Genomic DNA, 23,918 nt, shown 5'->3' on the forward strand with positions numbered 1-23,918 from the left:
GATGGATTTCCCTCTTGGGGGAGTCCTTTCATTACTACGCGCTAGCGGTGCGCCACATGTTTTGTTATGTTTTTTTTGTACACAATCCAAAAAAATCAATCCTTCTCCCGTTCTTTGTCTCTCGGTTGTAGCTGTATATATCCTTCCCCGATAGTGATGATGGTAATTCGTCATTCATCAATCCGTTCCAGCAACAGCGGCGGATGCGCGACGCGTGAGAGACCGCTCGCACGTATTACATTATCGCACGCGGGGGTTCGATGAATCATCCGATTTTGCTTATTCTTTCTGTGTGTCTCGGGGTGTTTTCGTTTTTGTTGCAATCCTTTTCTGCCATCTTTTTCTCTCGAGCCCGAGGAAAAAAGAAAAATCGACTTTTTCTCACTTGGCATTAATGTGCTGGTCTTTTTTTTTCTCTCTCTCCGCCCTTTAATGCTTCCCACAGGGCACCTATTAGCTTTTTTTTTCGGGTACGATATCCTGCCTAAAAACAGAACAACTAAATTAATGGACGGAATTTAAAGGGGTTTTGTGCGTTTTTTTTTTCTTCGTTTCTCTGAATGTAGCGTTGCATGTTGTGTAGCCCATCGGTTGAGTAATGTCGTAATGCGGTTGGTAACGTTTGAAGTTAAATACATCACTGGCTACCGCGTGCAAGTCACTCACCGAATTTAATTTCACATTGTCCCTTTCCTTTGGATGCTTCGATCGTTTGGTGCCTTTTGTATAGTTGTTAATTTTCAACTCTTATTTTCATTAAAAAAAAATACTATTCCTTATAAGAAATGGAAATACAGATTTATCTCCCTTACATTTGTTTCATATTTAAATTGTATCTATTCAACAGAAAAAAAAGGGAAAAACTTGTTACAAATGTTACAAAAAAAAAAGAAAACCCACCTCGTCACGGTGGGTCACTAAGTTGTCTTTATTCGATTTGCAACATTTTACAAAAGACTGCAAAGACGACGCAAGCGACGAACCTTAATTCTTTTCTTATTTTCCGCACAATTCCATCACTTGTGTTTAGGCATCCTTTTTACACATGGCGCTGGATGCAACGTTGTATGTAAGATAAGAATGGGAGGAAGGGGGGTGGTGGGTGGGTGGGAGGGAGGAGTATAGAAAGATTGACGTGGGAAAGCGATGAGTTGCTTTTCAATGGCGCGGTGGGATGTGCACGGGTTGGGAAAGAAAAGTACAATCAGGCAAAAGAGATTAAGAATTGAGTGAATGAATTTGATTCGCTAACCCTTTCCTCTCGGTCCCTTGCGTTGTTGTGGAAGTGCTTCTTCGTCGAACACATTCGATTTAATATTACCTCGTCTCCCACATGCGTAATTTCGTCACCCGCGACCTTGCTTGCAACGAAGGTATGAATGAATCGGTTTTATGTTTTCGTTTTAAGTGAGCTGTTTTTCAATTTTCTTCAGCTGAACGCTTAATTTTGGCGCGCTTTTAGTATTATTTGCTGCACTTTCCATTCCACGACCACCACCGCATACGCGTGGTTCGCTGGAGACTGTCGGAGATGAAGTATCATCAGCCAAGGGGCATACAAAGATAATCGCCATTGGGGGGGGTGGGGGGGGGCGGTCGGTGGCACCACAACGTGTTACGCGAGGATGAAGTAAAAAATGTTCGCACACTTGCTTTTTGCCACAGGATGGTAAGCCAGACCATGGTAAGGCAGATCCATTGGCCATCGGTTTAATGGATGTGTTGTGGGAATGAATGACAAAAAAAAAGAAACATTGAGAAGGAACGAGGCGAGAAGCGGTAGCGTTTTTTTTTTGTTGTTGTTGTCTGTCGTTGATCAGTCATGGATGCACCTGATCGCACTGCAATTTCTCTCTACACAATGCGCGCGAGTTGCTATGGCGCGAATCTCTTCAGTTGTCGATGAGGGTTTTCCCTCATCATCCCACTATGTTGCGACGCCGGGGCTAACCTGTTGGGCAGCCGATGGATGAAATTGCATGTGATTACATTTATTATTGCACCTCATTCTGCCTCCAGCGTTAGTTAGGAGCGAATGAAGCCGAGCAGAAGAAAGGTCAGCAGCCACATTTAATCCGCGATGCATCGCTGTCGAAAAGGGATGTGCTCTCGAGGGGACGGTCTGGCAGTTTGTCTTGTTGGCTTGGGCCCTGGGTAAAGGGAAGGTACGTTTTGCGTTGGTTCTATGCTAATCCGTGCGGGTCGAAACGGTGGCAAACGTTCCAGTGCCCACTTTCGGGAGCGCAAACCATCAAAGGAAGAGTCCCAGCGTTTTTTTTTGCGGTTTTGAGCCTTTGCAGAGTTGAGTTCCGTGTTGAATGTGTATTGGGATTGTTTTTTTTTTTGTTATTTACTGCTGCCGTTGAAATTAATTCCAGTAGCCCTCCCCCGTTCGTTCCAGTGCGCCCCGCGTGCGGTTTGGTTAAAAGGGTTCGTCGCCTACAATTTTATTTGCTTGAAGTCTTTTGATTTTTCCACCACAATTCCCACTGCCGTTTGTGGAGCGATTCAAGCTCCGATGGTGATTGTTTATTTCACCATCAACGTCGTGTCTCGTCCTGCTGCGTGTGCGCCTGGAAAGCGGGTGGTATTGCGATTGAAAATTATCTACCATGATGGAGTTAAAAAAGGACCGTAATTATCATCATCAACCGTGATGGTGCGGTTGCATCCCGCGAGCTGCTAGCGCGCGTCCCTGCAAGCTCTCAAGACTGATTTATGCTTTCTTCCCTTCACCCGCCAGCAGATGATGTGAACCCTTTCGATCTTCAAACGCAGCAGGCGTGTGGGAAAGGCAGCCCGCCAGCGCAGGGGCCGCCTTTTAATCGCGCGACGCGCTGTCCTTTCATATGCGCGACGTCATGTTGCGCCACCCTAATGATGCTCCTGGGTAATGCATTTTTTTTTCTCATTCGTCGGTTCGTCTGGTATGTTTCGATGTGCAAGATGCAACACTTTTTCACATCTGCAGTTGCACTCATTTAATATCCATTTGTACATTTGCTCGTTCATCTTTTTTTTTTTTGTTAAATAAATCAATGTTTGTGTGTGCGACCTTTTGTTCCACAAGTTCTTGCTCGGTGCGCTTGCGTTGGTGTTCTAGATTTTGACTGCGTAGATAAAATTTCGGTAGCTTAAAAGTACTTTGTTCGACCGCACGTGAAAAAAAAGCAATTCCCCAATGCTTTAAAATGTTGCGCGAAAAATTAGCTTCAAAATAACAAAAGACTCAAAGCGACGAACCTGCCCCAGGATCCAGCGGTACCTTTGCAAGTGTGGGAGCGTGGGAAGCGAATCATCCTATACGTGTTTCTCTAATAAACAACACGCATAAAAATGTTACATTTTTATGGTCAGCGTTAGGTCGAAGCTCATCGTTAAAAACCACCCACCAACACACAGCTTCCCCCCCCCCCAAAAAAAAAAAAAAAAACACGGACTTATAAAAACGAATGAAGCAATTCAATTCATTTTGCGGCGCATCCCGGAGATGCATGATGGACGTTGGGCTTCCGCATAAAAACGTTAAAGTTGGAAGCCGCTTTAAATCAGTGGGAAGCCCCCTGTTTCAGTGTGTGTGTGATGGATCGCGAGATTAATGGTTTTCTGCTTTTGTAGCGAAAGGGAATTTAAATATGTGTGCCTTGGCTTAAACGCGTGAAAAGTGCAATTTTGTTGTGCCTTGCAAAGATGGGTTGAGCAGCGCGCAACAGTTCCTGGAACAACGGTTGCAATTGTTCGGGACAGATAACCGTCACTAAGCTGCTTAAGCTTCCCGGTCGTTTTTTTTTAATATTTTGCTGCCCTACGAAGAAGCCAAAGCAATCACGCAATATTGACCTGGCTTCCGAAATGATGATTAGCCCTCAAGTTGGAATATTTATGCACACACGTTCAAGGTTCGCGTGCGTCTTTCTCGTTGCCAGTGCTTAAATGATTTTGCCGTTCTCGACATATGCATGTTACTTCCTCTCTTTCGAGGCAATAATAATGAAGTCGGGACGGAGGAGACCTATTTAAAAAGTTGGCCCCCCCCTCATCTGTGTGTCCCGGGCCATGACGTGTTCGTGTCGTTAAAAACCACGACGGGCTAATCTTACGGTCTCGCGAGAGAATGATGCATTTTCTGGTGAATATTAAATTATTTAACAATTTTACGAGACACCCTGTCGTTTGCTGCCTCCCCTCTGGTCTGGCCCTGTTTGCCACCAGGGCAAATCGCTAGAGATGCTGTAGAAGATTCCTGTCCTCCACGCGACTGGTGGTGGATTGCACCGATACAAACATTTACTGGCCATTAAAGCCGAAACGAAAGTGGGTTCAGTTTTACGATGCAAAACAAGAAAAGAACCCACCCGCCGGGGGTCATCCCCCTATTTTAAGGGGGGGGGGGGGAGGGGAAGGGGTTGGTTCATTTTACCCGTAACCCTTCGATCGCAATGCGGGGGTGTAAAATGGTGTCTCGCTGTATGTGAAGGGATGAAATTAGCCAAGAAATAAACGGTTAAACATCTGCGACTGAAGCTCTCCGGTTTGACGCTGACTGGGGATGGTGGGTTACCACCGGAGTTCACCGTCGTTGCGTCAGCAGTAACCGTTGTTACGTGCCCTCTCGCGCGCACACACCATGTCGTAAACGTGTCGTGCAACCTTCGACGCTACGAAACCCATTTACAAGCGAGTTTTATGATAATTTTCAAATTTAAATCATTTTTACATCAACCACAATTACATCATAAATATAGCGATTGTGCTTTCTCTTCGTTCCCTTTTGGGAGTTTTATTTTTTATTGTCACCTCTCGGGCAACAACAATTGCGTGCCGGATGACGCACTGGATAATCCGGTGGTTCTTTGCAAGAGAGAACATTCCAGATATTGAACTTTTGACATTCACCATTTCCGAGACCCTAAGGGCTTCTTCCATTTAAAAGGACATAAAGGTTAACAATAAAACCGTTCAGTGTCGTTCGCTTATTAGCTCGCCAACAACTTACAACACCCAATTTAAGCAAGTAGACAACACAATTGTAATTCAACTTATCCAAAGGTAAAACTCGTCCAGTTTGGACTGAATATTCATCGCCCAAAATTAATTGGATTTTTATTTCACACGGGGATGTAAAGGATTTGAAACTCTCCGCAGCCACGTTTGTCACCAAACGTAGTGCGAAAGGGAAAAGACAAAGACCCAGAAGATTATTAATGATAATCGCCTTCGCTGACGTGGATATCGCCGACATCATATGGTGGTTGTCTTATTGAGAAACGGTTGGATTGATTTTGCTCAACCCTCCAACCCAACCCTCACGCTGACAGGTGACGGGTAATTTGTCTCGCAAAGGCACCCGTTGACAGCAGAAACACCGTTACGCTCGTCCATTTCCTTCTGTGCGTCATTGTTCGGCCTCGGTGCAAATCTCGCCACCCCCCCGGCCGGGGGGACCGATTTGTTAGCGGTGCGCCTGCAGCGCTGCAATACCGCAAAACACGCATCCAATTTACCATTTTCCCTCTACGATCACATTGTCTGCAACATAGTTCCTTTGCCTACTGTATTCAACAACAACAACAACAAAAAAAAGCATGAAGAAAGAAAAGATGATAAATGATGCTAATGAATCTTTCTCTTCTTTCTTTGCCGGTTTTCAATGGCGGTGCGCGGAACAGGTTGTACTCTCGGCTTGCTCCTCGTACTTCCAAACGCTGTTTCTTGACCATCCGGCCCGGCACCCGATCGTCATACTGAAGGACGTCCGATTTGCCGAGCTGCGCACGCTGATTGAATTCATGTACAAGGGCGAGGTAAATGTCGAATACTGTCAGCTTTCGGCACTGCTAAAGACAGCAAAATCGCTCAAGGTAAGTCATATTGTAGGTGCTGCTATAGAGATATAGACAGGATTCGAAGGATCGGAAGCTAGAACTCGTATCTCTATACATATATATATATCTCTTTCTTTCTCTCCATCTTTCTTTCCCTTCCTCAGGTCAAAGGTTTGACAGAAATGACAAATCAGAGCAGTCCGCTAACGGAGCCGAAACTAGAACCCGAGCGACTCAGACCCCACAGCAGCCATGGTGCCGGAGGTGGAGGAGGAGGGGCAGGAGGTGGTAACAACAGTAGCAGTGGTGGAGGCGGTGCACTGGCCGCATCGGAGGCCATTCTTCCAACGAACCTCTCGACGACGTTCCCAACGGGGACGCTAGCGAGTAGCGGCAGCTCGTACATCACCACCTCCACCATCTCCACGACCAGTGGTGGCGCCTCCCCGACAACGGGTAGCACTGTTAGTACTAGCGTTGCAGCGTCCGGAGCAGGCAGTGAGCCGGTTGGTGGAGATAGACGGTCCACGGTATCGCCATCCCATCAACACCACCCTCATCAGTCGCAGCAGCTGGCAGAGCTACAGCAGCATCACCAACACCCGCATCATCATCACTACCCGCACCACCAACAACAACAGCAACGTATGAGTTCCTCCGGGTTTGCCAGTGCAGGTGCCACCTCAGTAAGCTCGCATAGTAGTAGCAGCAGCAGCAGCAGCAGCAGCACTACCACTACTACTACCACCAGCACCACCACAACCACCACCAGCAGCAGCAGCGGTGGTGTGACGGATCTATCGACAACGCTTGGTAAACACCGATTCCTAGAGGACGGCACGGACGGTACCTCCACGACGGCAGCGCGCGTTAGTACGAGCCAACGCCCGAAGTTATCGCCCACGTCCGAGGCGGTCGCGTCGATCGCCTGCCCTACAACGCCACTCTCACTCACCCGGAAGCATCGCGAAACCGTCGGTGCGATTATCTCAGCCACCACAGCCTTATCCTCATCGGCCACCGTATCTTCCACGGCGCTGCACAGTGGTACCAGCGGGGGCAAAGCGTCGAGTTCCTCCTCCTTCACGTCGGTGGCGGCACTAGCGGCGGGTATCACGACGTCACCGACCTCAACCACCGCCGCTTCTGCCACCACCTCGTCGTCCGGATCCCTTAGCACTACGGTCATTCAAAGACCGACGTCCGGCGATGGTGACGGTGACGGTGGTGGCGGTATCCTACCATCGCAGCTGGCCGCATCCGCTGTCAGCAGTGACGACACCAGTACGCCACTGCACGATCACGACCACCACCACCACCACCACCACGAAGATGATGAAGATGACGGACATCAGGAACAACACCCGCAGCACGGTGAACACGGTGGTCGGGATACACCATCAACGGCCAGTGCCACCACCACCACGCTTGGGGTCCTGGACGAGGACCGCGCCACACTTACCGCGGCGGTGTCAACGCACCAGCCAGCAACGAGTGGCAGTGCCGAGAAGGGCCCCAACCAAAGTGCTCATCACCACCAGTCCGGTGGGACGGCGACGCGGATAGGTTCGCCACCATCGGGCAGTGGTGGCGATACGGACGTGTGTAACGAACGACGACAGTACGAAGGCGACGAACCCGACGAAACCCAGGTGACAGCGGCATGCTCCTCCTCTACCTCGATCGCAGGCCCGGAACAGCCGGTCCCGCCCAGTAGTAGCAGTACGCCCGGAGCTGTAACGGCGGCAAAGCATGAGAGTAGCTTCACAACCGTTGCCTCACTGATTGCGGACAGTAGCGCTTGTGGTGGAGTCGCCGGAAGTCCTGCGCGGCGTCGAAGTATGTCGCACAGTCCGGTCGGCAGTGATCCGGAGGAGATAAGGCGTCCGGTAAGCACTATCAGCAGCAGTGCATTGCTACCGATGGCAACCGATCTCCGCACGGACGAACATCACCATTCGCTGCTGCTGAGAGATGTCGCAATGGCACCGGACTACGATGATGACGATGAGGATGAGGAGAGTGACGATGTGGATGATGGTGCGGCAGAGATGTTATTAGCGGCTGCCGCAGTTGCACATGTAAGGATATATGATTAAGAGGAGTTGGGGACACACACACCCCATCCACTGCTTTGCGACATCTTGCCCTTGATATTTACTTCTTTTTTTCTCTCTCTCTCTGTCTCCCCCCGGGCTATCCGACTTTAGCATGTTCGTGAGGCTCGTGAAGAAGGAGCGGATATTGTTGGTAGTGTAGAGGGTGCAGGTCGACGTCGACGCGCGTTGACGGGGAATGAGGAGGATGTTGCTGAAGACCACCACCACCACCGGATTGCATCCGCCAGAACTGATGCGAATGATGACGTCGTCCCGGAAGATGTTGAGGATGACGACGACGACGATGATGATGATGATGATGAGGACGAGGATGGTGGTGGTCCACACGATTTGCACATCGGCAGTACCGGCAGTACTGGCAGCACTGGCAGCGGCGTTGGCGGCGGCAGTCTGCTCAGCCACAGTCGACACCATCAGCATCTGTTGCATCTCTCCTCGCACCAACACCACCAGCAGCATCAGCTCCTGCAGCAACATCAGCAACAACTCGTTGCGGCGGAACTGCTGCGTTCGGCCGAACAGCAACATCAGGCACGCCAGCGACAGCAACGTCGGCGGCGCTCGTCAGAGGATGGTGGCCCACCACGGCAAACCAACAACAGCAGCGTGACGAACAATAATAACAGCAGCAACTTCAACAACAACTCGGACGACGAATATCAACCGCCGATGAAAATCAAGAATGAAGTTGGTACGTATGTTCACCGTGCGCGCGTGTGTGTCGTGTCTCTTCCTGTACTTACTCCTCTTATCCTTCGTTTGTGGCGGATTGCAGACTTTTCGGCGTTTTCCGGTCTCAACATGACGATCAATGCGGCGAGCGCCAACGTGAACCTCTCCGCAGCGCTCAACTCATCGTCCGCGGCAGGTCCGGGCCCATTACTGCTCGCCACCGATCTGAGGCCCGCATCGCGCGGCGGTATCGCCGTGTCCGGTGCGGAATCGCTTATCGTCAGCAATGCCTCCACCTCGTCCACAACCGCGCCGAGCGGGAGTAAGAATGGTGAGCAGCAACAGCAGCAGCGCGAACGTGGTTCGCCACCGCACCATCTGCAACATCACCACCAACGGACGGCCGCGGCCGCTGCGACGGCGGCCGCACTGGCTGTGTTTAATGCGAGCGGTCTCTCCAGTCCGCTGTCCGAACCGATCGCAGGACCCTCCGGCATCATGGGACCGGTCCAGCAAGTGCCTCTGGTAAGTGCAATTACCCATTATCATGTCGGAACTGCGTAAAGGAGCTCTGCACACAAATGCAAATTAATAAGAATGAAAGCGCCTAAAAGTATGCAATTTGTAATACAAAAACACTTTCGTAGAATACTTTTAGCAGTCTGAGCTATAGTGAGCATCGCAGTTCACTCCATATACTGTATATTAATCATTTTCCACCTATATTTCTTCTTTCCCCTACGAATAGTCGCTAAAGAAGGAGATCGACTGGGGCGATGACAAGTCGTCGGGCGAAAGTTCACTGGACTTCCGCCATGCGCATGACTCGGTAAGTGACCGCAAAACCAAACTGACAAACTTGCAACAACATTTCTTTACCTTTCGTGTCTTTATTTACTTTGGTTTCTTATACATTTCGTATATATATATATATAATATAATGTATCGCTGTGTCCGATCGCGCGCTCGGTCCCCTTTCCGCTTCCCCCAAAAAAAAAACATGAAAGAGGAACTGCGCCTTCGCACAACGATTTGCTCTAGTTGTGTGCTTAGCTGTGTTTGTTGTTTTTCGTTCATTTTTTCGTGTATGCGTGTGCTGTATTACTCTTGTTGTGTATTTTGTTTTGTTTGTTTTTTCTCGTCTGTCCAAGGAGATTGGAGCACGCAACTCCCTGTTCTTCTCCTGTCTCTTTCTCAAATGTGTCTCGATTGGCGGTGTTCTTGTATATCGCCCGACCATATTCACTGTGAACATTGTGTTTCTTTCATGTTACTGTATGTACGCTATGTTTTGAGTGGATGTGAGTGTGTGTACGCGTTTGCTTTAGGTTAATCCTAGCACACATACACACATTCACACCCGCACTCACTCAGATGCTTCGTCTCGAAAGGTGGTGAAGAAGAAGGCAGATGCTGGATTGGATGGAGGGGGAGGAGGAGGGGAAGGGAATGGAATAGGACAAAATGGAGCGTGGATCAGCAGCATCTTCAGCACATATATATATGTATATGCAGCCTTCTCTTCTATATGTGTTCATCTTGACAAACAAATTTTCAATTAATTTCTATACATCTTCGTATGTGTGTGTTTACGTGTGTGTTTCTGTTTTGTTTATTGCTCTACATTTCTCTCCTTAAGAAACAATGTCTCCCGCTCCGGGAGCTGTTTGTTGCGCGCTAAATGTCATTATATATGTGTGTGTTCTTTTTTTTGTTTACATTTTATATGTGTCTCTCTGTATGCTCGTCTCGCCCGTTAAGTGTTCCGTTTTTAGGACGATCGCATCGCGACTCAGCGACGCGCTGTAGGTAGAATGGGTTGAACAGAAAGCGAAATGCGGTTGGGGAATGGTTGACAGATGATAAGATGGCTTCCATTTTGTGCCATTCATCGGTAGTACAACCGCGATATTTCTCTGTTCCGTTTGACACGAGCGAAATGATTAGTCTCATGAAGTTAAGTGTTTTATATGTCCAATTTTGTTTATTATCTTTATTTATATAAATATGAAGCAACATACTCGTAAATATTTTAATACAAAACATTACATACACTACATATATAAATGTCTCTCTGTGTGCGTGTGTGGTGCATGTTGATTGTTAAACGTCGTGTATCAAAAACACACACGGAAGGCAAATCGAACACATTGATCCGTCACCGACAGGCTAGAAAACTTCTCTTTGTATTCTTCTTTTTGCTGGACGAGTTCATCCGCTGGATACAACTACAAACATGAAATTAATTCCAAAGATATTTACAATAACTCTCATACACCTATACACACCCATAAACAATTCACAACAAATGGGTGAAACACTTTTTTAACGTTATTCCTGGTTTGACAGCTGTCACCGAATGACAGTTCAAATTAGAAATAGTATTAAGGGGTGTGCTAACGGGATATTTTAATTTGCATACAACATTAAATCTGTATTCACAAATTCTGAGTTAATATCTCCAGAAGTATTTATTATTTTGGTGGGACGCACATGCATACACAAGCGCGTTTTATTTACAAGAAGCTCGTAGCAACACAGCATCAGTTTAGATTTTCAGATAGCGTTTTATTATCTTTACTGCTCTCAGGCCCGTATTACACTGCCTTACACAACCCACACAAACACACAAACACAGATCTTTTTTGTGCTAAAATATCTGTCACGGTGGTTTGTTTTTTTTTTATGTTTAAATATGTATGTTTTACTGCCCAGCAAAAACTGTTTTAGTTTTTTAGTGTATATTTTTTTAATGCAATAATTTTTTTTCTACCATCAACTCATCCATCAATTGCATGACTTATTGTTCTGAAACAGTTGTGTTAACTGTTTTATCATTTCTTGTGTTTATGTTTTATCCAAAAAAGGGTTTTATTTATTTATTCCCCCCCACGCCGTTAACGGTCATGTATGTGCTCCGTCTGTCCGTGGGTGTTTACCGTTGTGGTTGTCGTTGTTGTGCGGTTCTGCTTCTCGATATTAATTTTCCCAACTTCAACTCACGATTACTGTCATTCCACTTACTTCACACGCTAAACTAGTTGCTAATTAAAACCATCGCTCGTCTCTACACCGACGAACGTTCAGTGCTGCTGTAACGTTCAGCATCAATCATTCGTCATCGTCCAGACGATGATCTCTGTAAAATTCGATCCCGTCCGAGAAAAGCTCTATTGTGTGTCGTGTCGTTCACCTCAATCTTACCCTTCCCATTTCGTGACGCGTCTCAATGGTCCTTCAGTTGTAGGTAGGATTAAATTTTGTTTCTCTCCCTCTATCTCTTCCTCGGAAAGCGAACGTTTAATATTTGTCGGTTTTTTTTAAATGGCGTTACAACTTCATCGTACATATCTATTGATTTTGTGACTGATGGATTGGATGAAAAATATTCCAAACCCACCTCCCACCTCTCTCGCTTCACACTCTCTCTTATTTTCCAAAGCCTCGAAAATGCCTTTTCTCAATACGCATCACAGACGTACCCGACGGTAGAAATAAGTGCATTTTCAATCGTGTACATGGAACTTCAATGGGGGGGGAATGGGACGATGGTGGGCGTAAAAGCTCGTCCTTGCTATTGAAATGCATATTTCCATCCATTTTCCTACACACTTGCTCCACCACCCCCGTAATACACCCTCCCCCTTTCGCTGCTTTCCGCGAGAAAATGGTCCATTTTCGGGACGGGTTTGTATCCGTCCATCAACCAGGTTGTCAATCCAGCTAGCTACTTCAACGTCAGTTGACGTGTGCGCTCCGTTTCCACGTGTGTGTGTGTGTGTTCGTGTCCAGATGAGCGGTTTGTGATGCGTTTTTCGTAGCCCGGTTTGCATACATTCGGGCGGTATCGAAGCAAACAAATCAGAAAAAAACAAGCAACAAGGGTAGGAAAAGAATGGAAAATTAAACAATAATAAGAAAAACTCGGTGACATTTGCCGTTGTTTGGCTTCAGCGATACCTCGGTCTCTTTCGGACGTTGAATGGCTAAAACAGAGGGATATTATCTGCATGCGAAACGGGCACGAACGAGCATTTGATGGACAGCAATAATAGGGGATATTGATTCATCTTTTCCTGTTGATATTTTTTCATTACAATCGGGAAAGCATTTCACTCTGCTGGGAACGGTTTGTTGAAATTTGATGTAATTTTTTTTGGGTTTTCTAGCTCCTTTATGAGTGGTAGTAGTTGAGTAAAATCCCTATCTCAATCTATATTGGTTCTCGTTACACATGAAGCTGTATGCGGTCTGTCGTCAATGCATACAACTCCAATACAATGAAAAGTGAATGAAACTAATATCTCCTTCAACTCCATTTCTATGTCCTCCTTTCTCTTTCTCCCTCTCTCTCCCTCTCTTTCATCAACCTTGGGGCAAGTAAGATCCTTTTGTAATCTTTATCGACTCAATAAGAATGGGGATATCCAATAAAAGGAAAAGGCAATTTGAAAACAAGCACACTTGGAGCGGTTTTGGTCGGGACACGGTAATTGTGGAAGTATGTGGCAGACATAGACCGTGTTCGACAGGATTACTTCCGTGTGCTCTCGGCAGGAGGAAAGCATCTTAATAAACCGTTTCCCTTTGCATGATATTACCCCTTTTCGACATACGAACTGTGGAAGACAATACTGAAGGAGATCTGTTGTCCGGTGGTGCTAAATTGAGCCTTTTGCTGAGCTTTTTTTTTTTCGATCACCACTTCGACATAACGACATTCGGAAGTGCGAACAGTTTTTCAGTCTCGCTTTTCTTATTCCTGTCCCCGTGTGTTTCATCCGCCTGGGAATAACGGAGTATGGACAAAGAGACGATAGTTTTCCGACAGCTGCAAACATGTTCCGGACCTGGCGATAGTGACAACAACAAAAAATTGGGATCACTTTTGTTCGCTTCGATGTATTGGTTTTTTGTTTGCCTTTTCATCCCATTCTCTGAAGCCAACCGGTGGCGATAAGTTGACGATGTTACAAAAAGGAAGTAAAAAATGTGCCAACTATCCGATTGTAACAAGTTTTTATGCGAGAGTTCGGAGAACGTTTAAGGCACGCAAAGCACGCTTATTTGAGGGGGGTTTAGAGGGTGGAGAGTACATATCCTCGCTTATCTCTACACGCACTAGCCCCCCTTTCAAATTGCAGCACTGTGCACACAGCGCGTCATATCTACTGCAATGGGGAAAATCACGCAAATCCTAACGAAATAACAGCGCGGAATGCGGGCGGCAAAAGGAATACGACAGCAAGAAGAGGTGGTCGTCCGATTGCCCGAATCGGTTCCATGTATTATTCATCATTTAATTAGTTTTACAAAAGTTTTCCATTTGTCGGTGGTCCATTGCGCACCGTCGGCTGGAATGGTGGGTACAATACACCTCCCCCCGGGGAGAAAGCGAAGCGACGCGAGTGGCAGCAAATCTTTAAATATTTTAGCTCACGCTCGTTGCGTTTCCGTGCTTTCAATGCACTTTGCGTACGGTTTGTGCAGCGTTTGCACACGCAAAGGGCCGAATGAAAACCGAATGAAGTCATCTATATGTTTCTTCCTTTCGTCCGTCTGGTCCTGCTGTAGCACGGTGTGTACCAATTTCGGTTGTAATTTTTAGATTTAGAGAGCGGCGGCCATGTTTGCCATCCACTGATTACACAGCTTTTGATTTGCGACTGCGACTGTCGCCATCCTTTTCTCCGTTAGTTTGACAGTTACATTATTGTTAAAATAATTCATAAAGTGCAAACACACTTCAGACTTAGACCTTTTGCCAGTGTAACGAATATGGTCGTAGGAATAAAACGTTGTGGTATAAATTGACCTATTCACAAGCTGTTGGAATAAAATAATTTCGACTTCGACTTCTTATACAAGTTGCTTTGAGGCGTGATATACAATCAATTTTTTTGTCGTTTTTATCAATATTCCATCCATTTTCTAACAAGATTTTATTTTTGTTAATAGAAATATTTTAAATCTACAGCGAAATGGTAGACAAAATATGCAATCTTGAAATTCGATTGTCCGCCTAAGTTTATGCATTCAAAACCTAACTCGTAGTACTACTAAGTACTAGATACCAGTATATAATTATAGCTTTTATCTTATATTTATAGTACAAACTTTTATATCGCTCCAAAGAAAAGCTTGTTAAACCAACAACTTATAAATGGCTTTTATGTATTGTTTACGTACTTTATAAAGCTTGTAATTTCTTACATACACAAACAAAACCTAATAGTCTTGAAAAGGTGCAGCGTTAAAAACGCGCTTGCCCTAAAATTGTAATGCGCCTAAATGTATGCAATCCGGTGAACAAATGGTTGGCATTTGTCTATAGAATTGCTAGACTAGTGTTTTTATTTTTTATTTTCGGCAATTCGGTTATATATCTTTGGTAACTTTCACACTCTGTTTGGTTGTTTGTGTGTTTTTTTTTAACTTCCATTCGATTTACTTGTCCCCCCATCCCAATCCCACACACTCACCACCCTTATTTTGCTGAGTGACGCACACGCGACAATGACATTAGGTCGGGTTCGACCTTACCGCACCATATCAGGCGGGAACGAACCACAACACTAAACCACTAGCAGGATGGATAGGGAAGGGGTTTTTTTGGTGGGACGTAGTGTATCGTACCAGAACCTACCCTAAGTGAAAACGGCATGTGCTGCACCCTGCGGCTGAGGCTACCGAGAGAAAATGCTACCATCTCACGTACACACACACATAAACAGAACCAAGCTTGTACTGAACTGCACCTGTGTGTGTGTGTTTGGAGTTTGGAGTGTGGTCCGGTGTTACGGAACGATTACGATTTGTGTGGCGTGTGCACACCACAATTGGATGCAATGAGAAAGTTTGGAGGTTAGAATTGTTGGGGGTGAAGGAAAATGGAACAGAGGGGATGGAAAATGTGAATCACCTTAAGGGGGGGTGCCATGCTGTGTGTCAATCGATATCACGTACTCACAAAACTATCGTTTCCCTCCTAACCGGCGTCAGCCATAACTTTAGTGAATAATTTCTATGACGAATATGGTGACTCCCGTCGGTGAACATTTCGGTCGCCATTTAAAGCGTGTGAAGTCTATTATAAATTTTTTATGATTTTGACTACAACCAACTATGACCAAAATGATCTAAACGCACTATCTTTCTCCTCTTTGTGGTCTTGATGGCAATGTTACACATAATCGATAGTGCATTTCAATCCGACCGACATGTTTCCGTCGCTTCTCTAAAAAGGGATAATGTCAACTCCCATTTCCCAGCATTTCGGGTCCCCGTGTGTCTCGGTAGCAACTGCCGCTGGTGTATCGATTTCGTGTGCAATTCTCCCACGCGTTTGTTGCCCTACATAATGGACCATCTCCCCACTACCCTTCCTTTAAACACGGTCACCGATACCGAGACAGTTTGCGCTCTCTCCTACACACCACGGTCATATTGGCGACAAACGTCGTCCGGCACCGCGCGTGCACCGAGTTTCGATTATTACAATTTCTAGTTTCTATTTGCTTTCGGGGGGGGGGACTCACGTCCTCCCCCTCCCTTTCTCTCCCACACGCTCCTCACCCTCTGTCCCCTTTCTGGTGAACAGTTTGGCAGTTTTTGCTTTTCGGATGATTTCATTTTGCCTGCGATACGACCAATGTTATGTTGCTTTTTTTTTAGGGGAGTAAAGGGGGTGGGACGGGGAAAAGCAAACAATTCTTTAATCGGCTTCTTTCACCTGGTTTCCCATGGCTTTGCTTGCTTCGTGCAACCAGCATCGAACCTCAGCATTTGATTGCTGCAACAGTCGTACATTTTCATTTTCCCTTCACACAGATGAGGGTGATTTTAGGGTGGGGAGGGAGGGGTGCGGGGGAAGAAACGGGAGGGAGGGAGAGGCATAAATGCGTTGAGATGGCAGGTGGCCATAGCAGGATGTAGACTATCCGTTCATTTGCCACCTTTTCACCCTCCTTTGTATCTTCATTCTTCCATCATGCTTCCTTGTACTGGATGGGCTAGTTTAGTTCGTTGTTGTTATGTGTGTGTGTGTGTTTTTTTTTGGCACTGCATTGTGTGCGCCCCCATTCTACCGATATGACCTCATATTCTTGTGTCCTGTATATTTTTTTTGTTGCTCGTGTTTTGGTTCGATTCCTCCAAACCCCCTGCTCACACCACCAATTTGTCATAGTAGCAAACTGTGTGGGCACACACATAAAAACACGCACCGAGGCGACCGAATTACGTGACCACCAGACGGGACGGATCGATATAATACACACACACACACACACACACACAAACCCCTCCCACATCCAGACGCCACACGACGATGAATGGTGTGTGACGTTTTAGGGGTTGTTTTTTTTTATTTTTGATTCTGTACTGCTGCTGCTGCTGCTACCAAACGGTGGACAATGAAAGGGGAATTGTCGCCTTATTTTTGTTTTACAAAGGAATAGAAAGGGGTTGAGAGAGAGAGAGAGAAGGGGGATACTGATTCATTTGGAATAGTTTTTTTTAGGGAAACGACACTGCCAAGCGACAACAGAGCGTTTTGCTTGACGGGGGCTTGTTCTAGTTTTGAATACGCTGGGTACGATTGTGTCATCAGCGTATCACCGGTTATATTGCCTTTTTTTTTTTGTTTCGCTAGAAAAATTGAACGTCACCAGGCGTCTCCATTACGCCCGTCTTGTCCGCGACCGGGCGTCTCCATCGCACGAAGTATGTTCGAACACTAAGCTAATAATTCGCATATTTTATGTCATGCCGTAGTGAAAGGATAACTATTTTTCCAGTGCACTTTTGTTCCACCATGTTCGTCAAACACGCATTCAAACTTTCCTCTAGAGAACGCCCGTCTCCATGACCTCTCGCGCGCCTCTTTCCGGTCGGCGGATCGATCTCGCTCGTTGTTTCGTTTATTGTCTTCCTTTTGTTTCGATGTGTTTTTGTTTCTGTTCTTACTCGATGTGTATGTACATATAGATCTCTCTCGTTCGCTCGTTCTCTCACTTCTCTGTGTGTTTACTTCTCGATGTGGTTTAACTTATTTCTCGATGTGTAAATGTTGTTGTTGCTCATAATCGAATTCATGTGTGATTGTATCGTTTCGTACGCCTGTAATTAGCCTGTTTTTCCTTCTTTTTTTTCCTTATTTTCATTTCCTTTTCACACCGCTAGTTCTTCAATCAGGATAGTTTCTTTTTTGTCGGGTATTGTTTGTTTCTGTCGTTTAATGAGGTTTATCAACACGATAAGCTTTATTTTGAATAATTTACTAATCGGTATATGGTACCTTACCTTTATTAATTCTTTTATTATCTTAAGTTAATTGTCTTCTTTTTGTGTTGTGAAACACCTTTAATTGTCTTTGTTTTATTTGTTTCTATTTTCATTATGTTTCTGCATCCCCTCCGTAGTGTGAATTCGAATTTTGTTTTATTTGTTTCCGTGTCTTCGTTTACACACGATGCAAAACCTATCACAAACAATTTTATTGTTTATTGTTTGTTTGTTATTTGCGTTCTTTGACCCTGTTACGTTTTCATATATATATATTTTTTTTTTACTTTCCTGCGTTTTCAGTTTCATATGATTAATTGTCAAGAAGTTGATCTACGTTTTTTGAACATGGCTGTGCTAAATATATTTATTATATATAGATTATCGATACCAAAAAAAATCTACAACCTTTCGGACTTCTAAAACGAATTAAAAAAAAAAACACAAAAAATATACACCCAAAAAAACCAAATCAAAAACTAAATTAAAAACAATGTCAAAATTTATTTACACGTGTACCCTTTACTAGTATTTGTGTAATCTTTTTTTCCTTGGTTTTTGTTTGCGCATTTTCAACTATTTTATAATATTCTCACTTATATAACGCATTGGCTGTCGACACGTTTTCCTTTTACTTTTTTGGATTCCGATCAAAATCTTCGATATGTAAATATATAGATATTTTTTGCTATATATTTAAATATGCAATTTACGTTTTGTTTTTGTTTTAAGTTTTTCGATCGTTGAATTCACCCATTGGAAATTTCTTCGAAATGTTATCTTTCTTACAGTAACATGGTTGTTTACCGCCCTATGTGTTTTGTTTTCGTTTGTTTTTTTTTCACTAAATTACTGGAATTTTTTAAACTATTGCAACAGTGAAATATAAAATGTTAATTAAGCAAGAAAAGCAAAACTATGTAATTGATATATGTTATTATAGAAAGGATTAACTTTTGCCTTTTATAATTTTTTTTTCTTCAATTCTCTGTTTCGTTCAACAAATTTATCCAAATATTTCATTTCCTATGTATATAATTCGAATTTGTTTTTCGTTACTTGATTTGTTTTGCCGCTTTACAAAATTTAATTCCACGATGGTGGCCCAGCCTTCTGTCAAGCATAAATTTTTTAAAAACATTACATGGTTTTTTTTATTACATAGAAACATAAGGACCATAAGCTCGTCAGTAAACATAAAACAAGAAAAAAGGCACCACAAGAAAGCAATCGAGTGAGCGATTTTATGTTGAAGAAGAAAGAGACAAAATTTAACGACAATGGTGAACAATAGTAAAGAAAAATCAACATTCTTGGCGCTCTTCCTCTCACACGGCACAAACGATTGCGAGAAGATTGGGTGCTCTTTTGCTTGTTGTTTACTGGAGTGCTTATACTTGTTTTCTTTCTTTTCTATATCCAAATCACAACTTCCGGGTTGGTGTGTTACATTTGAAACTAATTTCCTAATTGGTCACTAATCGGTCAACATTCAGTCAATCACGAAAAATATTGTTTTTTTTTATAGTGAGAACAAAAAAAAGGTTATGAATAATAACAGGAACCAAAACTCTCCCGAATCGGCAAACCTGATACAAAAAAAAAACGCTGTCAAATCTCTGTCAAAAACGTTAACGCTCACAAAGCCCCCGACGTCGACAGCAACCCCCAAAAACGCCTGACGCTTCGCTGTGCGCCGTCCAAAAAAAACAAAACAAAAGGTACAGAGCACAGTGGCAAAAATTAGCTCACAAGTAGCCTCGAATCAGAAATTAAACTATAAGTAAAACAAAAAAGTAAACCAAGAACAACAACAAAGCGACGAACCCTTCACAAATTATCGTTCAGTCGGACTGTGAAGACGACGATAAGAGAACGCCCTAGTGCTACAAATAATGAAAACCAAACAAACTAATTAAAAACAAAAAACAAAACAAAAATAAGCCAACAATCCGACTAAACTAAACGAAACGAAAAAAAAAAAAAAAACAACTCGCAAAATATGCTCGAAAGCACATTAATATATTAAACAAAATGAAAAAGAAAACAAAAGAAACAAATATGGAAACGAAAGCAACCAGACAAAAATCGAATTTCAACTTCTTGTCAATCGCAAAATAATCAAAATAAAAGAATCAACATGTATACATACACTTACAAACACTGGTAACACACTCTAGTATAAATTAACTGCTAAAGCATTCCTCTTAAACACTAAACCCGATCACACACAAACGAACACTCGTCTTAAAAAAAACTAAAGAAACAAACACAAACACAAAAATACACACTACTGCTGCGGTAGTAATAAAATGAAGGCTAACCAAAGAGATGAAAACGAAACATTACAACATATTGTTGAGAGGACTCCACCTTCCCTCCCCCTTCCCCTTTCATCACCACTCCGTGCAACTTAATCCTCCTCTTTATCAGCGCGTGTTTCGCTTTTTCACTTGAATTCGCCTTCGCCCACCTCCGCCCAGACCAAGCCACCCCCCCCCCCCCCCCCCCCCATTTCTGCCCTATCACTTTCTCACCGTCTGTTGATTTTGATTGGAATGTCCGGCATCATCGCTTGTATTCTTCTGCTCTCTCATTACAAAAAAAAAAAACGAAACAAAATCAAACACACACACACACAAAAGCAGATCAGAGCGCAAATACCATCGCACACACGCGGGACGGTTAGTGTATGGGTTTATCTTAGCGCACCTGTTCAATAGTCTGCTTCTCATTGCCCCTTAACAACTCGCTCGTTTGTTTGTTTTGTTTTTGTTTTTCTTTTTTCTTTGCTCTCGGTGCAGGAGGTTGTACGCTTTTGCCTTTCCTTTTCCATCTAGCGAAACGCTCTATTCCGGTCGAATGTAGCAGGGTTGCGTCTGTCACTTGACTGTTCGTTCTCTCCCATTCTTCCGCTCGTCCGTCTTTTGCTGCGGCCTGTGTGTCCCTGTGTCGCTCTAGCTTTCCCGACATTCTGTTGCTGGTACGGAAATGGTCCACTCTTCCTGTGTAATGGCTGGTGTACGTTGAGTTTTCCCGTCGGATTCGCTACTCTACCTCTAATCTGTCGCGCTACTTCATCTGCATTCATTACGCTCTATCTCTCTCACTATCAAACCTCTCTAAAGGTTCGAGGTTCCTCTTGATTGTAGTTCATGTTTCCATGAAGATTATTACCTTTTTCGTAGCTTGAATGGAGACATTTCGTACGATTCAAAAGGGAAAATCAAACGTTTAGCTTCATGTGTGGAAATTATTATTTTTCGATATGTTGTTGTAAAGTGAAAATCTCTCTGAAAAAGGGTGGACCAGTTATGCTTTGTTTGAACTACAAACATACAAAGACCTTCAGCAAATTAATTATTGACCCATATCCCTGTTCCCATCATCAGGCGATTAGCCACCGCTCGTGAACACCTTCTTATCGATGCTATTCACTCTTCGTTTATGAAGCAATCAAGTGTGAAAGGGAGAGACTTTTTTTTTAAATATATCCAATCCTATATCCTTGTCATCTGTCAGTTGATCATGTTTTGTTTTCAACAGTTCCATTTGAAGTTTCAAAAGAAAAGCAAAAATAACCAAAACTGTTTTACGGTTCTGTTTTTTTTTTACCTAAAACATCTACACAAGCATACACACACACACATACAAAGGGTTCTACGGTTGAATCACTCACACAAACATGCATACGGACATTTTCTATCCATGAAATGCACCATTTTTATTTGTGAAATTATGTTTTCTATCGCAGACTCCATTCATTTGTATCTTCATCTCCAGGTTCAATAACGCCCGCGGTGAGATTAAAACATCCCATTATTTCCTTATCCTTTCCCCCACCACCTTGTCGTCCCCAATTCGTCCCCAAGTGTGTGTTGTCCACCTCATCGATCGTTGGTTTCTCATGGTCCGCGATAATTAGGTTGACGTTTTGAATTCATCTGCGAACACCATGGAAAGCAAAACGACCCCACTCAGAGAAGGTGTCAATTTGACCACCTGTCCACTTGCAGTACATTTGCGTGTTTTGTTCAGTTTTTTTTTACTCCTTCTATTAAAAAATCCTCGCCATTTGCTCTTTGTCCTTTTCTTGTGCTGGAGTTTCTGGTTTCTCTCCCCGTCTGATGGGCAAATATCACCAGCCCTATCACCTCCCCTCCCCATCGACTCTTTTCGTCTAATTTCTCAAAACGCTTCCACCAGAAATCCTTTCAAGAATTCGCAACTAAGCAATATTTTTAACGTAAAAGAAAAGCATTAGTCTTAAACCCATTTGCAGCAGATAAAAACACACATCCAACATAAAAAAAATGCAGCCTCCTTTGAGCTGATATAGTAAAGAAACAGAGCAAAACAAACAGTACAATTAATTTCACAGAAACATACTCACACACTCACATAAGTCGATCACGGAATGCAAAAAGCGTAGAGAGGGAGATAGAGAACAGATTTCCCACACATACATGCATACCAAAAATCACACACACACACATACATACACACAGCTACGCCTAAAGTGACACGAAAAACGAGAAGTTGACATTTCCGATTTTTGTTTGGTTCTTCCCCACAGGAAGCGTCGGAGGGGCCACATGGAAGCGTTGGTGGTATTGGTGGTGGCGGCGGCGGCACAGGCGGTGTGAGCGCCGGTAGCGGTATGGGTGCTAGTGGTGGCGTCGGTGCAAATAGCGGCATCGGTGGAATCCTGGGACTCTGTACCACCACTCACGGGAGCGGTGGTGAAGGTGGTGGTCTCAGTGGCCGTCGTTCGGCAAGCAGTGGTAGTGGAGGTGGCAGCGGTAATGGTGGTGGTAGTGGTGGCAGCAGTGGGAAGGAAAGTGCTGGAGCGACCGTTACGGCGGGTGGTGGTGGTGTTGGTAGTGGGTGTATGTCCGGTGGTGCGGGAAGCGGTGGCAGTGTGGGTGGCGGTGGTCCGCCCGGGTTGCTAGCGGCGGCGGTGGACCATCCGCATTCGCATGCGCACCACCATCACCATCACCATCACCACCAGCAGCAGCAGCAGCAGCCGGGTGGTGGTGGGGCGTCGACGACCGCCGGTCTGCCGGTGCACACCTGCATGTACTGCGGCGTGACGTTTCACAACCAGAACAAGCTGACTCGCCACATCCTGTCGCACTCGCTCGAGTCGCTCAAGTTCCGCGAGGCGACACACCTGATCCATCCGCATCTGGCGCTGCGGCACGAGCTGACGCAGGTCGCACTGGCTGCCCAGCAGGCCCAGTCACCGTCGCCGTCGCAGCTACCGTCGCCGCACTACGGCCACCACCGTGGCAGCGGTGGGCCGCCCACGCTCGAGCAGATGCTCGATCCGGCGGAAGCGATGGCGGAGCTGGAGCTGGCGGCCGTGCTGGCCTCCCAGCCGGTTGGCGGGCTCGGGCTCGGACCGGTGGTTGGCGGTGGCAATCCACTCACCGGCGGTGTCGGCACCGACCAGGGCGGCAACAATGTGGTGCTGTGCAAGTTTTGTGGCAAGAGTTTCCCGGACGTAACGTCGCTCATCACGCATCTGCCGGTACACACGGGCGACCGGCCGTTCAAATGCGAGTACTGCGGCAAAGCGTTCAAGCTACGGCATCACATGAAGGACCACTGTCGAGTCCACACAGGTATGTTTTGTTGTTACCAAACTCTTTCACTCTCTCTCTCGCCGCTCTCTTTCATTGACGAATTGTCCATCGGTTGGGGCAGCTCTTTTCAGTGAGCGGAGCAATGAACGAAACTCACTTCATAGAGCGCATTGAGCGCTACCCACCGAAACGTTCAATATGAAACTTGATACAAATTCCCTGAAGAAACTTTGTATAAAAGCGGGGGGATTTGAGGGTAGTTTAAATGAATATACATGCTCACCGTGAGTAATAGAATTATATTGCTCATTTAGCTCAGCGCTCTATGTGCTCTTTCGAATGAATTCAGCTGATTGCTCAGTGCGGAGCGCTGAGGCTCGTATTGAGCACGATCAGTTCCGGTGAACGGTCAGCTCTCTTTAACC

The 23,918-nt window shown here is 45.0% G+C and overlaps 1 protein-coding gene across 1 annotated transcript in view; it reads left to right on the forward strand.

The window, feature by feature from the left end:
- Nucleotides 1-23,918, forward strand: part of LOC128306494 (serine-rich adhesin for platelets) — a 75,707-nt gene that overhangs the window by 51,488 nt on the left and 301 nt on the right. The window contains exons 3-8 of the mRNA XM_053044026.1: nucleotides 5,670-5,861; nucleotides 5,990-7,906; nucleotides 8,036-8,636; nucleotides 8,721-9,142; nucleotides 9,366-9,446; nucleotides 22,479-23,532. Of these exons, the coding sequence (XP_052899986.1) occupies nucleotides 5,670-5,861; nucleotides 5,990-7,906; nucleotides 8,036-8,636; nucleotides 8,721-9,142; nucleotides 9,366-9,446; nucleotides 22,479-23,532 (4,267 nt within the window). The remainder of the gene's footprint in view (nucleotides 1-5,669; nucleotides 5,862-5,989; nucleotides 7,907-8,035; nucleotides 8,637-8,720; nucleotides 9,143-9,365; nucleotides 9,447-22,478; nucleotides 23,533-23,918) is intronic.

Source organism: Anopheles moucheti, chromosome X, assembly GCF_943734755.1.
Source record: "Anopheles moucheti chromosome X, idAnoMoucSN_F20_07, whole genome shotgun sequence".
Lineage (NCBI taxonomy): Eukaryota > Metazoa > Arthropoda > Insecta > Diptera > Culicidae > Anopheles > Anopheles moucheti.